The sequence below is a fragment of the Carex rostrata genome, chromosome 13 (genome assembly GCF_964058835.1).
Source record: "Carex rostrata chromosome 13, lpCarRost1.2, whole genome shotgun sequence".
Taxonomy (NCBI): Eukaryota; Viridiplantae; Streptophyta; class Magnoliopsida; order Poales; family Cyperaceae; genus Carex; species Carex rostrata.
This window is the reverse complement of record NC_135930.1, coordinates 10,734,714-10,750,537: the sequence shown is the minus strand read 5'-3', so window position 1 is coordinate 10,750,537 and position 15,824 is coordinate 10,734,714. Positions and strand designations below refer to the sequence as shown.

General features: G+C 35.3%; 1 protein-coding gene across 2 annotated transcripts; it reads right to left on the bottom strand.

The window, feature by feature from the left end:
- Positions 1-1,297: 1,297 nt before the first annotated feature.
- LOC144563946 (uncharacterized) lies at positions 1,298-8,603 on the bottom strand. Of its 2 annotated transcripts, none has more exons than XM_078313402.1 (15): positions 8,274-8,603; positions 7,557-7,698; positions 6,952-7,063; positions 5,857-5,997; positions 5,031-5,135; positions 4,613-4,696; positions 4,150-4,265; positions 3,748-3,849; positions 3,215-3,328; positions 2,947-3,006; positions 2,787-2,853; positions 2,427-2,480; positions 2,276-2,350; positions 2,137-2,172; positions 1,298-1,725 (listed from the first exon to the last, which is right to left on the bottom strand). In XM_078313402.1, the coding sequence occupies exons 2-15, from the start codon at positions 7,577-7,579 to the stop codon at positions 1,612-1,614; spliced, it is 1,203 nt and encodes a 400-aa protein (XP_078169528.1). In that variant the 5' UTR covers positions 7,580-7,698; positions 8,274-8,603; the 3' UTR covers positions 1,298-1,611. The 2 variants fall into 2 exon arrangements, with proteins under 2 accessions (XP_078169528.1, XP_078169529.1); XM_078313403.1 differs by having other exon boundaries at positions 7,557-7,692; positions 8,274-8,589.
- Positions 8,604-15,824: the final 7,221 nt, after the last annotated feature.

Genomic DNA, 15,824 nt, shown 5'->3' with positions numbered 1-15,824 from the left:
TTCAAACTAATATACTTCAAAAATCACGAATAAATGTTCTGCATACTGGTAGTTTTCATGTGATTTAAAGGACATGATACGTCTACACCGGTATTCAGGGGCGGATTCAGAATTTCTGTCATGGTAGGGCACTAATCGGATTCAAATTATTTAATCGGGTTCAAACCAATTAACTAATCGGGTATGCTAACTGATTTCTTCTCGCAAGAGATAGAAATGAAAGATCGCTGGATGAGCGCTTCTTTAGAACTGAGTAGATGCTTAATCAATCCAATCCAATTTTAAACGAAAATAGGAGTTAATTTCTAAGCAGTTTTTATTTTGCCAGTTTAATCTCTTTTCTGTTGCAGTAAAATAGTGGCAAACAGAAAACTGGTATACTGTTACCCAATTACTTTTTTTTTTTTTGGTTTTGCTCACCTCTGCTAGCAGCCAATGAGAATTAAGTGACTTTTTTTTTATTTTGTTGCAAGTGAGTCAATCAAAGCCTCAAAGCAGCGGAGGAGTATTTTATTTATTGGGCCAGCGAATCAATCAAAGATTCAAAGTAGTATTTTATTTAATCGGAATTAGGCAGCGGAGAAGTCACATCGAAGTCTGTTATTTATCTTTTAATTCAATCAAGCGGAGCGGGTCTTGTTATAATTTTATCTGAGCCAGGGTTAGGCACTGTATCTAAGCCAGGGTTAGGCACAAGAGTAAAAACGTACTAGGCCTAATTTTTTTTTCAAATCTAGGGGTAGGCAAGTGCCTACCCCTGGACCTATGTGGATCCGCCAGTGCCGATAGTTTCCATGGTGAATACACAGGCTTCAATCTCTATGCTTGGAGCAGGGAACTCTCCAGTGGTAAAGATGATAACTCTTCTAAAGATTCCGACAGTAGTGGCACCATACAGAGCTATGAGATTTCTTAATTTGCAGGGACTTTTTTTTGCATATACGGATATATTGAGGATATGATAGCTTTTTAAGAGCTGTTTTGCTTATTTCTTTAAACGTGTGATATGCAAGTTGTCATAGGTTTCTAGTTATTTTGATATACTTTGTTTTGTTATTGTTACTTCTCGGTATGTTTGTATGGTGCTTGGTACCACTGGTACCAGTAAATTTTGTAATGGTTTCTTGCAATGGATATCGGTGGCATAGTCCACTTATTTCAACAAAAAAAAAAAAAAATGTTCTGCATACTGGATTTCTGGTATTTTACCTCTTGAACTGAATTTTACAAAAATCTCTCTTGCATTTGCTATAAAATGTAAAAATTATTAGTTTATAAAAAGGCACAGCGACACAAATACAAGAAATAAATTCTATATTGATTAGAATGTTCAAAATTTCCTTATCGAATAAGTGCTGTTTTTCAGTGCAATCAGAGCCGAACGAAAAGTTCATTATACAAAATACTATAAGCAGAAAAATGAAAATAACCCAATATTAAAAAAAATATGTATTCTTATTACGCTCTACATGGAAGTTATCATCTCTATCTCTACTAAGTAAACTACAAGGGTGATCAATACAAAAGTAAAAATAAACACTACGGGAAGAACAGAACAAAAAAGAAAAAAAATACAAAATTTAAATAATAAATGAAGAGAAAATAAATAAATTAAACAACAGTATTGTTAGGGAGAACAATCCCCATCATCTTGTAATATGATCTCTCAGCCTCAGACCAACGTGCTTTGAAAGTTGCCCATTCTTTCCTACATCTCTCTCTCACCTAAATATTCACACCATGTAATAATAATGTTAATTTAAAAAGATCTTGAAATAAAAGTAACTATTTTAAAATGAAAAATCTACAGTCATATAAGACATGGGTTTATCACACACGAGCCTTATGCCAATCTCTCCTAGTTAAACAATTGTACATTTCTAATGTTACATAGAATATAAATGGTATTTTTCATTTTGCAGGACTGCGAACGGTAATTTGCAGCCATACTTCGCTAGCTGGGATGGGAGGAATTGGAAATTGTTCTAGGTTTTTGGATAGATATCTAAGATATTACTTTATGATAAATGAATGACCCGATCTTTGGGATAGAAAATCTTGGGTGCACACTTCTATCTTTACCAAAGTTTAAACAGAACCAAACTCAGAAAATAGCAAAGATTTGTATTTACTTACCCCTTCCCACGGAGCTTTTCCATTTTCCGATTTACCCTGCATTATAGAAGTTAAAAGTATGTTATGTGACTTCTGTGCATACTTGAAAGATAAATAATTCAGTATTAACATATTTGAAATGAAATATGAAAACAATCACCTGGTTTCCAAGTGAAGGGACTGATTGATGTACAATCCATTGGGAATCTACAACTCCAATTTTCTCATGAGCAGGCTACCACATAGAAGATAGCACAATCAAAAACTGGATACAGTAATAACCAAACTTTCAATTTCAGACCAAGTATTACCTCAACACATTTTCTCAAAGCAAAATCAAGGCCCCATCCATGAATCAAATCATTCTACAAGCATGATAGACAATGATAAATAATAAGTTTATTGAGTAAAACAGATAGCTTGCTTCTCATGTCTTAACATTAGTTTCTCACCGTCTCACATCCAAAGTGGAAAGGACGCACCACAGCCAATAGATTAAGGTCATGCTTAACACATCATGGTTAGGTACAGGCAAGTAATGAGTGTGATCTAATATAGTGTTCCTGTTTCTTTGAATCTATTTATCATTTAGGTAACCAAGAGTCCTGTACAGGTATAATTTAATTTTGTAACAGCCTTAATGCTACCATTGAGTTGCAAAATGATAATACCTGAATCATATGCCATACACATCTCCATGAACTTTTGGAGAATACAGGTGCCATTATCTCTACAAATCTGAAAAAGGTACAATTCATTAACTACCAGTATAGGTACTTGTGGTGAAATTAAATAAAGCAAACTAGACAAATGAAAATCAAGGGAACATACGCAGCACAAGGTGGGAGGAGAGGACCATCGCTACACCAGCCAGGTCTCTCTATCGTGTCTCTGTCAAATTCAATAAAAAAAGTTAATAAAGAGTTACCCTGAAAACAAAAGCAGATATCTGCTTATAGGCTTTATTTTATTGGCATATAAATTGCGCTTGTTGCTTCATGAACTACAAGAGGTCTAATTAGAGTTCAAACATTAATTGCAGAACCCAAGAATGCCTGACCAACCGGTGTTAAATGGGTAAAGTTAAGAAAAAAAATACTTGTGGACTTCTGAATCGCCTCTTCGTTTTGTCATTTGCCATGTGAGCCCTTGGTTTGGCTCCAAGCCGGGTTGTGATATTTCCAAACCATGCTTCTTTACCAATTTTATGTACCTGCCCATTTATTAATATTCAAAATGTGATGATAGATTAGTTATCTACTGGCTATTTGTACTAAATTCAACTTCCAGTGCACCTACTGGCAATTATTTTATGCTTACCGTCAGCAAAAAGTTAAGCTTGGAAATAGGGGTGTACAAAGATTGGGGTAATAGGTTTTGTCAAAAAACTTAAAACCCAACCCAATTATACTGAGTTGGAAACTTTTTCAAGTCAGCACACCTGTAAACCCACCCCACCCATCTAATTTTTAATATACATATTTTATAGGCTAAGATCACTACAATATATATCAAATGGATCACGAGTAGATACGGATATCTCCAGCTGCACAAAGGTGAAGCGGAACTAATACTGCCATTAAAAATCTGATATGACACACTTAAATACAAGAGAGAAAATGAGAACCATACTTTTCAGCATTGAAGTGTTCTACCCCAAGATCTTCATCCCATATAAAAATGTACTCAAATGGGGCCACTATATCCGGGTGCAAGAATCTTTTCGCAAACCACCTGACATATATGGAAAGTAAAGTAATTAACAAATCCTTAACGTTTTGTTGTAAAGAGTAATAGAATACCTTGCAACCTTTATAGAAAATCATCTGTTATCCTAACCCCCCCCCCCCCCACACACACACACACACAGAAACACACGAACTTCCCTGACCGTCCTCTCACCGGTACGTGGGATAATTTATTTCCATAGTTCTCTGAGAGAATACAGTGATGCTTGACGCATTTTATAATGCCATCTTGAAAATTGTCATTAATTTAAGAACTTGAGAAGGGTATGAAGTTGAGAAAAATGACCATTTAGTTTGTTTCCTGCCACTAACGTGTATGGCTTTCTTTGACCACTCAAACTCATCCCATTCACTTGTCCGTCCATCATAGTGGAATAACATTATCAGAAAATCATCCGAAAACTGCAACAAAAAATAAAATGACAAGTAGTTTTCAGCAGTCGTGACAATCAAGGGTCATGCGTCTAATGACAACAAAAAAAAGTACTGAGGCTTAAGGAAAAGCTTAAATGTTAAGCTCAAGCCTTAAATAGAAAGAAAAAACAAAAAAAAAAAAAGAACAGAGAGTGTCAAGAAACAAAATTCTATTCCTGCTCCATGTTGACCTATAATCCAATGTGGACCAGTTGATACAAGATGACCATGACTATCTAACTAACAGTCAGGTAAAATTTTAGTAGGCATACTACAGCCTGCCAACATAATTTTGAGCGGGTGATCTACCAGAGCAGTATGGTGGGAACTTCTACCTTTTTTACAGCCCTATCTATATTGTGCCTCTGATCATACCCAACTGTGAATGTTACAAGGTACTTCTGCTTAGTTCGCAAATCCTGCGCATTAAAAAAACAATTATAATAACTGTTACTATGAATTTAATTAATAAAGCAAGCACTAGATATTCACAAGAGCTGAAAGCTGTTAGCAAATTGGATAACCTCTGGAATGACAAACTAAGAAAGAAAGACAAAAAAAACATGCCCACTTCACTTCTCATAGTAAAAGAAGAAGAAAACCAGAACCAAAGTTTTGATAAAAATAATGCAAACACCTTCTTGTAGAAAAGGAACCACACAAATAGCTTCTTTTTATTTCTCGTTTTTTTGTAAAAACCATAGTACTAACACTGCTGAAAATGATATTATGATAATTTGTTATGTGCAATACCTCACTAGGGTCACCCCACAACCTGCGTAGATATAAATCTGACTCCTGTACCACTATACCAGGTGCAAGTTTCTCTGCCCCCCTTGGATTTGTCGGAACATATATCTGCATAGCAAACACATCAAAGTTTAGTTTCAGTTAGTATCAACACTAGCTTAAATGATGTAACTCATCGCTACGACATACAAAAGAACTTTTAGTATAAGTGTACTTCAGAAATCGTGTACTAGTATGCAAAGGTCGGACTACTTGTCTTGGTAGTTGGTACCACTAATAGGAGGTTGAACACAAATAAGTGCTCAGTTATACAGAGTTAAGGTTAAGGGTGTATCAAGAACTTATGCAAAGCTTAGTAGTACAGAGCCAAGGAAAAATCGACATCATATTATAACTGTTGCTTCATTTGTTTTATTTGGGAGTTGTGTTACTCATTTGGGAAACCACCAGCTCCAGAATACTGCACCACCAAGAAAAGGTTCAATTTTGGGGCATTAGGAATACCATAAGATCCTGCACCTACCTATGGTGGGAAAGTTAAAGCAATCTAAGAGGGATTAGGATACATATATTAGGCATGGCATGTTCATTGTAACCTGTCAGGTGACTCAAGTCAACCCACTAACCTACAGGATTTGACAGGTTGGATTGAGGTCCAGATTTATGGACCTAACCAAGTTCAGAACTTTAGATTAAATGTTCTCCATAAAAGGTACAAGATCAAATTCAATAATCTCCTGTTGAAAGGGTAATATCTGATATTCACAATACGGTCAAGATTTTCATGGAAATTGAATTTCTTTCTAACAAGAAAAAATAATAGTCATACTCTAGTACTGTTGGAATTTAAATGAGTGTCGTTGTCTCTAATATTCCTGGCAGAAGCCCAGGCGTGGTTGAGGAGGGCTTGAGTCGAGATGCCCGAGCTCTTATCCTCCACATATGATATTATGCTCGTGGGAAAGTGCAGCTGCAAATAATTCATCTTTTAATATTCAAAATAAGGACTACCCTCCTGGTTTAGCACAAATGCAACGACTTTTCTGCAAATAGTTTAAGCGCTCTTAAATTTTTCAACTCTTAAAAGAATGATGCCTAACATGTCTGATTTGCAAATAGCAACAACACTTCTCATATTTCCCAACCAACCCTAAGCATTTCAACTATTCGCCAGTAAGACCCACTCAATAGCTTACTGATGTTGCAGGTATGTTCTGCTATGCATTGACAATTGTAACCAAAATAAAGAATAATTGAACTACCAAAAAAAAAAATTATAGGCTTCTACATTTAAATAAACTTTTTTATCAGAACTTGGTCATTATTTTTGCATAACCATGGTTTTAATGTCAAGTCTTACTAGCAAATATGAAAAATGTTGCGTAATTTCTACAATACTATCATTACTGGGCATAATTTGTGAAGTAAAAGAGAAAACCAGAACACCCAAAGGCTCCAATTACATGTTTAATCCTTCACAGGCCTTGATCAATTAAAACCAAAAGAAAATAAGACAAAGATTAGGCTCTTGGTTTTGCATGATCAAAGAAATAGCCATTCTAAATAGAAGGTTTGGACTACACATACTTTCCTTTCCTCTTTACATGGAAAGAAAGTTGGATGTCTATAAGTTGGTTTAGCTACTGAACTTTACAAATTTTCAACTAGAGAACCAAAATTTGATGTATCTTTGCAATGAACTAGAACTAGGCTGGATTATTGTAGAAAGCTTTCTAAAAGGCATTGAGTAATGTCCATACTTCAGACAATTCTTTCTCATGCAGTCAACACATATATTGGCACAAGTGGTTTTAGGTTATTGCAAAATTTCAATGTTACAGGACAGAAGTATCCAATCTTCTAGGATAAATTGGATCGCTTTAATAGGTTACCACAATAATTGATAATAATAATAAAAGTATACCTTTGTGATACTAACTGAAGGAAAAGATATGCCAATGCAAAACCCAATTACTGCTCCAATAACAGTAGTTATAACCAATCTCATGTTCTCATTTGATCTCCTATAAACACCACTGCAATTTGATATATACATGATTAAATTAAGTTAAATTACTAGAAGGAGCTCCCCACACAAGAATTGATTATCCAGAACTGTGTATATCCATATTATACGGTCATGGTTGAGCATGCAGCTTTTGAATAAGCCTGCCCTTTGAGCATCAAGACCGAGTTTAAATAAAAAAGTGGATAGCAAATTTGGTACCTAGTATCAAAATTGTGACACTTGGTATGACACTGGTACCTAATATCCTAATTATCCATACCTAGTAAACTGGTATGGATAATTAGGTGCGACACTCAGTATGAACCAGTATCGCTTGACAGATTGTGTGTTAGAAGTTTGTTGTATGGTTCCAGGACTGAATATTTTGTTTGATGATGTTTATTCCAAATTTTGCTTGGTTCATATGCTGGTGGTTTATACTGATATAGAAATACAACAACAACAACAACCAAGCCTTTAGTCCCAAACAAGTTGGGGTAGGCTAGAAAAGAAAAGAAAACCTGTGTCTAGGTGTCTTGGCCATGATACAAAATTTGGAGGCGGATGATAAATGGGTATTTTTTGTAATAAGCTGGAGCAATTATACATGTCTCATACAGCTCATTATTAAATAAACCCTTACAACCACTTCAAACCCTGCAACTGATAAGAAATTACAGGAGTCAAAGAAACATTATTGTGCATATATTTAACAAAAGATGCACAGAGATAAGGCACTCTGAGTACATATGCTAATTCCCATGCCAACATAGATATTATGGATGTAATTATAACTTATAAGGTTATTACAGAGAAACCTAGTCTCACGCATAGAGACGAATTAGAAGTACCAACCAAAGATGCAACTAAAGTCAGATGTAACAGAATTTTAGGCCCAATGGCCAATGCACTGACATCAGAATGGTACTAGTATGGCATCACACCTGTTGAAGGCACTCTTCCGTTTTATCTAGCTTAATTTTTTTTTTCATCTTACATGCAATAAGGACTGGTTAAAGCCTAGAATCCAACATCAAATATTACGGGGCTGTGCTCGGATCTAAATCTCCATTATATTTAACTCTGTTGAATCAGCTTAAATCATCGGATTGACATCAAAATATAATTCAAGGGCAAAGTCTCCAGAATTGCCCCTCTTTCCAGATGCGAAACAAGAAACAAAAATCCAAAATAAATTAAAATTTAATTTAAATAAAACTGAACACACTTTTGCGTACCTGAACAGATCCAAGGTCGAAACCCTCGATTCACCAAAATTCTGTCTCCGTGCCGGTCTGTTTTTCTAAAAATGTCCAGAAATCAGATGAGATCAATTCGAGCGTGATTCTGTACGAAACGAAAATCTAAGACTTTGGTTTTATTTAGAAAACCAAAATAAGCTCAAAAGTGAGAAACAGATACAATGGAAGCGAAGTCTATAACGGAACAGTAGAGAATGAGAAGAGAGAATTGGAGGGAAGTGTATCGTGGGAATATATCAGGGATGTGAGGAAACGGATTTGGAAGAAGGGATGAAATTTCCTTTCTTTTGTTCTTCCTGTCTCCGTTGTGGGCTTGTGGCTGATGGATCTTAATTTCATTGGAAAATGTGGATTGCGCAAGGAGCCAAGGATGCAAATGATCCGAAACCCGATAACAGGATCCGAATGTAAATTTAATAATTATCCAATGATGCTGCTACAATTGCTAGTGCTAGCGGCTTATAGAACTATTTTTAAATGAGATCCATCGGGTGTACTGCTTAGTACATTGATGTTACGTTATGAAATTTTTACAATTAAATTCGAATGATTTAAAAGAAAGAATCGATAAATCATGTTAATAAAATGGAAGTTTAAACCTTAATTAAGGTTCCCCTAAATAAGTAAGTTAATTGTGAATTGAAACCGCGTCGAAATTTCGAGATTTCGGAATTTTATAGCCCCAGTGCGGATTAGGTTGACCGCAGTGCGGGTGGAAGCCATCCGCAGTGGCTCAGGCTTTTTCTGGAATTTTGCCAAAAAAATGACTAAGTAGTGAGTGCGGGTGAGGGATCCGCAGTGCGGATGAGTTTAGCCGCACTCATGAATTTCTGTATTGCACTGAATTTTCCTGAAATCGGCTAAGTAGTGAGTGCGGATGAGGGTGAACCGCAGTGCGGATCAGGTTCATCCGCAGTAGGCTCGGACTTTTCCTGGATTCGGCTGACAACCGACTAAGTCTCGAGTGCGGATTAGGTAACCCGCAGTGCGGATTGGCTAATCCGCATTCAGGGTAATTTTAACCCTAAAACCCAAATTAAACCTTCTCTCTCTCTCACTTCACCATTTTCCCCATTTTCAAGTGAATTTCGGTTAAGAGAGAAGGAAAAGATCCCGTGAGTTTCCGTTTCGTTCAGACTCCCGATTGTTGCGAGAAATCGAGTCTGGAACCGAGAAAGCAGCCGAGGATCTCTCCGAACCCTTCTAATTGGTATTTCTTTCTCTCCTTGTTACTTTCGAAACCTCGAATTTTCTCGATTTCTCGGATTCTCGTTTTAAACCCGAGATTTTTGTTCGAATTGCTCAAGGACTAGTTCCTCTACACTTCTTACTAGTTTGTTTGTCAATCTTTTTCCCGATTTCTCCCGATTTATGAAATCTTATTTCTAGGGTTTCGTGCCAAAATTGAAAGTTGGCATAATCGTGATTTGATTTGTTTAACCCGACCAATTAGACTTGTAATCGGTAGGGTTGCCTCCTGATCGTGAATTTTTAGAACATTTAACGGCTGATTTGAGGTTTTGACCAAATTAGGGTTAACCAAACGGTGAATCGAATTGATCCGAGAACCAAAGTAGTGAAACGGTGATTGATGGTTACCAAAGTGAAATAGTATAAGGCTAGAGGGCCTAGATGGAATTGTGTACCGTTATGTGAGATTTTGGTAAGAAAGAAAGAACCGAAAAGAATCGATACCAAAACATAAGAATTGATTTAGGACTGTACAAACCCTAAGTAAACGTATGGACCACTGAATCCAAATTAAACCAAGTATACGTATAATATAGGTGTAGGCTCGGTCGAGCAAGAACTTGCGAGACAATACGAGACGTCCGATCCTTAAATTAAGCGGTACGCTCGTCATACTAAGGTGCGGGATTCTTGGACTTGTTTGATACTTTATTTTCAGGAATTAAACTGTGTTTTCGTTTGTCATGTTGAATATCATTGATTGCATCACTGAATTGCGTAGAGCATTTGCATAGCCCAATCAAATTAAACTCGAATTGATCTGAATTGAATGATTTGCATACTGGTATGGTTATAGGTTATGTCGATCTATTGTGATCTGATTTTGATTTAAAGTCACCACGAGTGGAATTGATATGTGTGTGAATGGATTTACGAAGTTAAGCACTTGGATCCAATTAATTTGCCAAGTCGGGCTGTATGCTGACTTGGATTCCCAGGATCCTAAATGGCCTTAGGTGAACGGCCCTCGATATTCCCAGTACCGGTTGGGACGAGGGAGGGTGATTATGTTATGAGATGTGTGATTGGAAATCGTGGTTGACTTGTGTAACGTCTATGGCTCGGTAGCATTTTCCTACGTGTTAATGCATTTGAACGGTCGATTGAATATGACGAATATTGGAAACGATTCTAAAGTGGATTTTCTTTACATGATTTGAACCAGACCTTAATAAACTGTTAAGCCAAGCAGTTGCAGATGGGTGTCAGATAAAGGGTCCAGCGGTTGGCCATCTGTAGGTGTCAGTAACCCTACAGATGTGGGTTTGATAAAGGTTCAGCTCGAAAGAACATCTGTAATTGCTACAAGCCCTACTGAACTGAGTTAGGAATCGAGTTAAGCCAAAATATATGTTGTGTTTGAGATTCATCTTGGAAATTCCGTAAACTGTGTTTCAGGTTGATTAACTGTTGTCGAGTAGTGGCATTCTGTTATTTATGTTTTCTTATATAACTGTTTGCATTGTTGTTGTTTGGGTTTCATTATTGAATATAGAGTTTGATTGCAAGTCCAATAGTCTAAACTGTGGCAAATTCGCACTGAGAATTTATTGTCACCCCCACCTTCCCCGTTATTTTACAGGTATTGGTGCGACTGATTCCGGAGAGGCACGAGAGTAGTAGGCCTTAGTAGCTTACCAGTATATGACCCTAGATACCTTTTGTTGTATAGATTTAGGGTAGGCCTCGTGGTTGGTATCCGGATGAGATACTTTTGTTGTATTATATGCTGACCAGACTGTGTACTCTGATATATATATTAGAAACTTGTTTGAATTGCTTGTTGTTTGGTTTGAAATGTGAGTAGCCTTGTAAGCATACACGGCGTTGTATGCTTACGGCGGGGGACTGTTACGACCCGTGGCCGCGGGGTGTGACAATTGACAAAATTAATTATTCGGATTTGGTTCGGCAAGATCAAAAAAATTTGATTTAAAAATAATTCGGGTATAATTGAGGATTGATTCAGAATTATTCGGACCAGAGATCTCAGCTCTGCAAGAGAGCAAAAAAAAATCTAGGAAAAATTCGCGGATAATTCATAAAATTCGGAAAAATTTCGTAAAATTCGCAAATTATTCAGGTTCAATTCGGTCAAAGTTTGGTCAACTGAATAATTCAGCGTTTGATTCGGCATCACCAAACAAAATAATTATTTTAGTTTAATTTGTGAATAATTTGAGAATCTTGTGACTATACTGCTAAGCGGGTTCTGATTTCTGAATCCATAAGTGGTCTGAAACTTATCAAAAAAAATTAATATGATTTTATAAGGCATTTCTTACGTTGTCAATATGTAAGAGAAATGTTATGGTACCTCAAGCCATTATATCTAAGTAGTTAAACAGAAAAATATTTCAATATTGTCTAACTTTCATTTCCAGCACTGATATTCAAACATTTAAAGTTATGTTTATAACATTTTAAAATGTTACTCGCAAGCATATAAACATCTATCTGGAAAGCATTTCTAGATAGTTTTAACTCTCAACTACTTTTGTCTTCAAGCCAAAAAATAAAATATTCTTTTCACCCACTTTTTTTATTTTTTTCTCTGATCATTATAATTTATTTTTTCAACGATCTGTGATGAATTTTACAAATCTAAAAATACAAACATTTTCTATTTGATTTTATCTTTCAAATAAGATCCATGAAGAAATACTTTTGAGTAATTTTAAAGTAATTTTTTTTAATTTTTTTTAATTTTTTTTAAAGTAAAACTCATGAGCACTTTCAATTTTCAAGTTTTTAAATCTCAGTCTACAACCATTAAAATTTTCAAGGCTTTGTACATGAGATTTATATGTTTTGTAAATGAGTTTTGTAAATGCAGTGTTATTGTTGAGGTTTATATACTTTGAAGTGTTATTGTTGAGGTTTAAATTATTTGTACATGAGGTTTATATGTTCTATTCTAGAGATTTAAAGTGTTATTAATGAGGCTTATATGCTTGTACAAGAGGTTTATATACTTGTAAACAGAGCTTTAAATTATTTTGAAGCAAAATAAAAAAAAATTGAAAGTCACAAATATTTAAAGTGGTAAAAAAAATTACGACACAAATATAACTCGAAAGTTATTCTTCATGGATCTCATTTGAAAGAGAAAATCGGGTAAAAAACGTTCATATTTTTATATTCACAAAATTCATCACGGATCGTCGAGCAAATGATGAGAATGATCAGAGAAAAAATAAAAAAAAAAGTGGGTGAAATAAATCTTTCCGTTTTTTGCTTGAAAACAAAAGTAGTTAGGAGTTTAAACTATACAGATTTATAATTTTAATGCTTACAGATAGAGATTTAAATGCTTGTGAGTAGCATTGTAAAATGTTATAAATAGAGTTTTAAATGTATGAATATTAGCGCTGGAAATGAAAGTTATATAACATTTAAAGTTTTTTCTGTTAAACTACTTGGGGGTCGCGCTCGGAGATTTTATTTGGGATACAATTATTAGGCTCCATTAGTCCATTATGTAAAGTTGTTAAAAAAAATCAAGGAATTCATATCCTTTGAGTTAACTCAAATTTTCAGTTAAGATTAGGACCGTTTGATTTAAATCTGCACGAATATTAAAAAGCCTCATGCACCACAAGTGTGGACCAGATTAGTCTGAAATTTAATCGAACGGTCTTGTGAATTAACTCAAAAAGTACAATAATGCAAAGCATGCAGATTCTTATAGAAAGATAGGGTCATGTAGTAACAAAGTGATATCCAATTCAAAGTTTAATTTTTTTTATTATAATGTTTTAAAAAAAGAAAATGCAAAACTGTATTTGATTCCAAAATATCCAAAATTAAGTTTTCTTTTAGAAAAAGGATAATTTTTTATAAATCAATGATTTTTTTAAAAGAAATTCCCGTCAAAACATTCAGATATCTTATTTTACAATTAAATGTCAATATCATTTTCTTTATCCATTTTCTTCATTTAATATATTATACTTGAATAAAAATTGAATGGACCAATCTACTTTACTCTAAATTAGAAAGTAATGGCTATTTGTTACTTGAATTATTTTTGGATTGGAGTATTTGTTATTTTTGAGTTCCTGTTAAAGGGACTTGCAATGGATTAGATGTTATTTTTGCTTTTAATGAATTATGATCATCAAAATTGTTAACTAAGACATTGTCAAAGGATCCGTCCGAAATAAATATAGCACTAACTGTAATGATTTGACTTAAACGGGTGGACCCGTTTAGGGAACACATACCCGATTGCAAAACACAGCAAGTTCGGAACGGGTTAACCCAGTAGGCCAGTATCGGATCTCGGATCCAATCGTCAATTCTGATTCCAGGGACCTCCATATTCCATAACCATAAATGATGAAGTAAATTAATCTATTGCTGACAGCTTGACGAATTCGTATCCTCTGAGATATCTCAAAATTTGCGTGACTTTATGGAAAATCCTAACCGTTTAAAGACGTTCTGCACGAATCTCAAAGCCCACATGACACTGACCCCATACATCACCCCCGAATAGGCACCGGACACGTCGGTCACGTAAAAGTTGAGATATCTCAGAGGATACGCACTCCAGCTTGACTCACCTTGCTAGCGCAATTGCCATGTGCCCCCTGTAAAAACCTTAAACTATATTTTGTCACCGTCTGACTGTCAGAGCATATGATTCGATCCTTAGAATTATCAAAATTACAGTGGCACCAAAATCCTCCTCTCTTTTTTTTTGAAAGAAAATCCTCCTCTCAAAGGGCCTATTAATGCACAGTTAGAATAGTCAAAATGGGTGGACGTCGAATTAAATTGGAGACGCTGCCAAACACAAAAAAGTTTGACGTTTGGAAAAATGTTTCAAATGGAACACGCTTAAGATTGAATTGATCAAATTTGATCTTGACAGCTGCTGTCGAAGGTTTTTCAAACAATAATTGAACTAATTTGGAATGAAAGACCATAATTTCAAAATACGAATTAATTTTCAAGCTTCGGGCGTATCACAAAAATAAAAGAGCGGTGCTTGAGCGGTGGAATATGTAAAGCGAAACGAGGCGAAAACATGGCGTCTCTAGTTGAATACGTCCTATCGTGTTGGGTGTCACACTGAGGTAACAGATATAACTAAATAATCTGGTACGAATCTTAAAGATCTCCTATGTTATGATCTGATCGATTTAGTTTTCAGTCCGGTTTAAGATTCGTACCGGATTATTTAAGATTTGTATAGATTAAAACGGACCATAGATCTAGATAGAGTGGAAAAAATGATACTGCGGAGCTGGCTTCGTCACGAAACGGTACGACACGTATGACTATTCCGTGTCGTGATCAGTTTTTGAAAAATTCGGTATGGCATGGTACATCACACGAAAGATCCGATCACGGCACGGCACGACACGTAATCACGCAAGTCACGTGTAATTAGGACCATTAGGTCTTAATCAAATGGTAAATTTTGAATAAACTAACTTAAATTATGAAAAAAATAGTTAAACGTAAGAAACATTACCAGTTACATTTGATCACGGCATGACTCGCGTGCCGAGACCACTCAACATTTTGACAATAATTGTTTACGAGACACTTGGAGGTTTGACCGCCATCTAATAACAGATAAGATCCTGGCCAGAAATAGCTGACGAGTTATTTTTTTATGATGGTTAGTTTAATTTGTTGGGTGGGCGGACTAGATTAATTAAATCGTAGCGAAATATTACGTTCATCCTTTAAATTTTAGATATTCCATGAAAACACATAGGGTACGTTTAGATGACACAAAAATAGCACTAATTCAGAAATAACTGCTATTTCTGACGAGCTATTCTGAACACAGCACGTTTAGATAAAAAAAAAAATGGTATTCTCAACAAAGAAATAGCTCGAGTTAGCTGCTATTCCGCTATTCCTATGAAATGTTGGGTTAGCAGCTATTCTAAACCAAAAAATAGTTGATATTCCGAGCTATTCCTTGATTCATCCAAACGCACATTCACTGTCGCCAACTCTGAATTTTCTTTTAACAGGCAATGTGTGAACAAAATCATTCCCAACTCTGAATTTTCTTTTAAGAATACAAACAATTAAATCTATAGGAAAATACTCAGTCAAATCTTAAGATCATGAAAATTGGATTTAATTAATTTATTTTTTTCAAATTGCTACAGATAAAAAAAAAAAAAATCTGTCGCTTGCTCTAATTTTATTTCTGGTAGCGTCATTGCTATAATTTTGTACTTAGTAACGCCTCATTGCTTTAATTTTGTTTTCAGTAACACACACTCCTTTGATATTATTTTACCT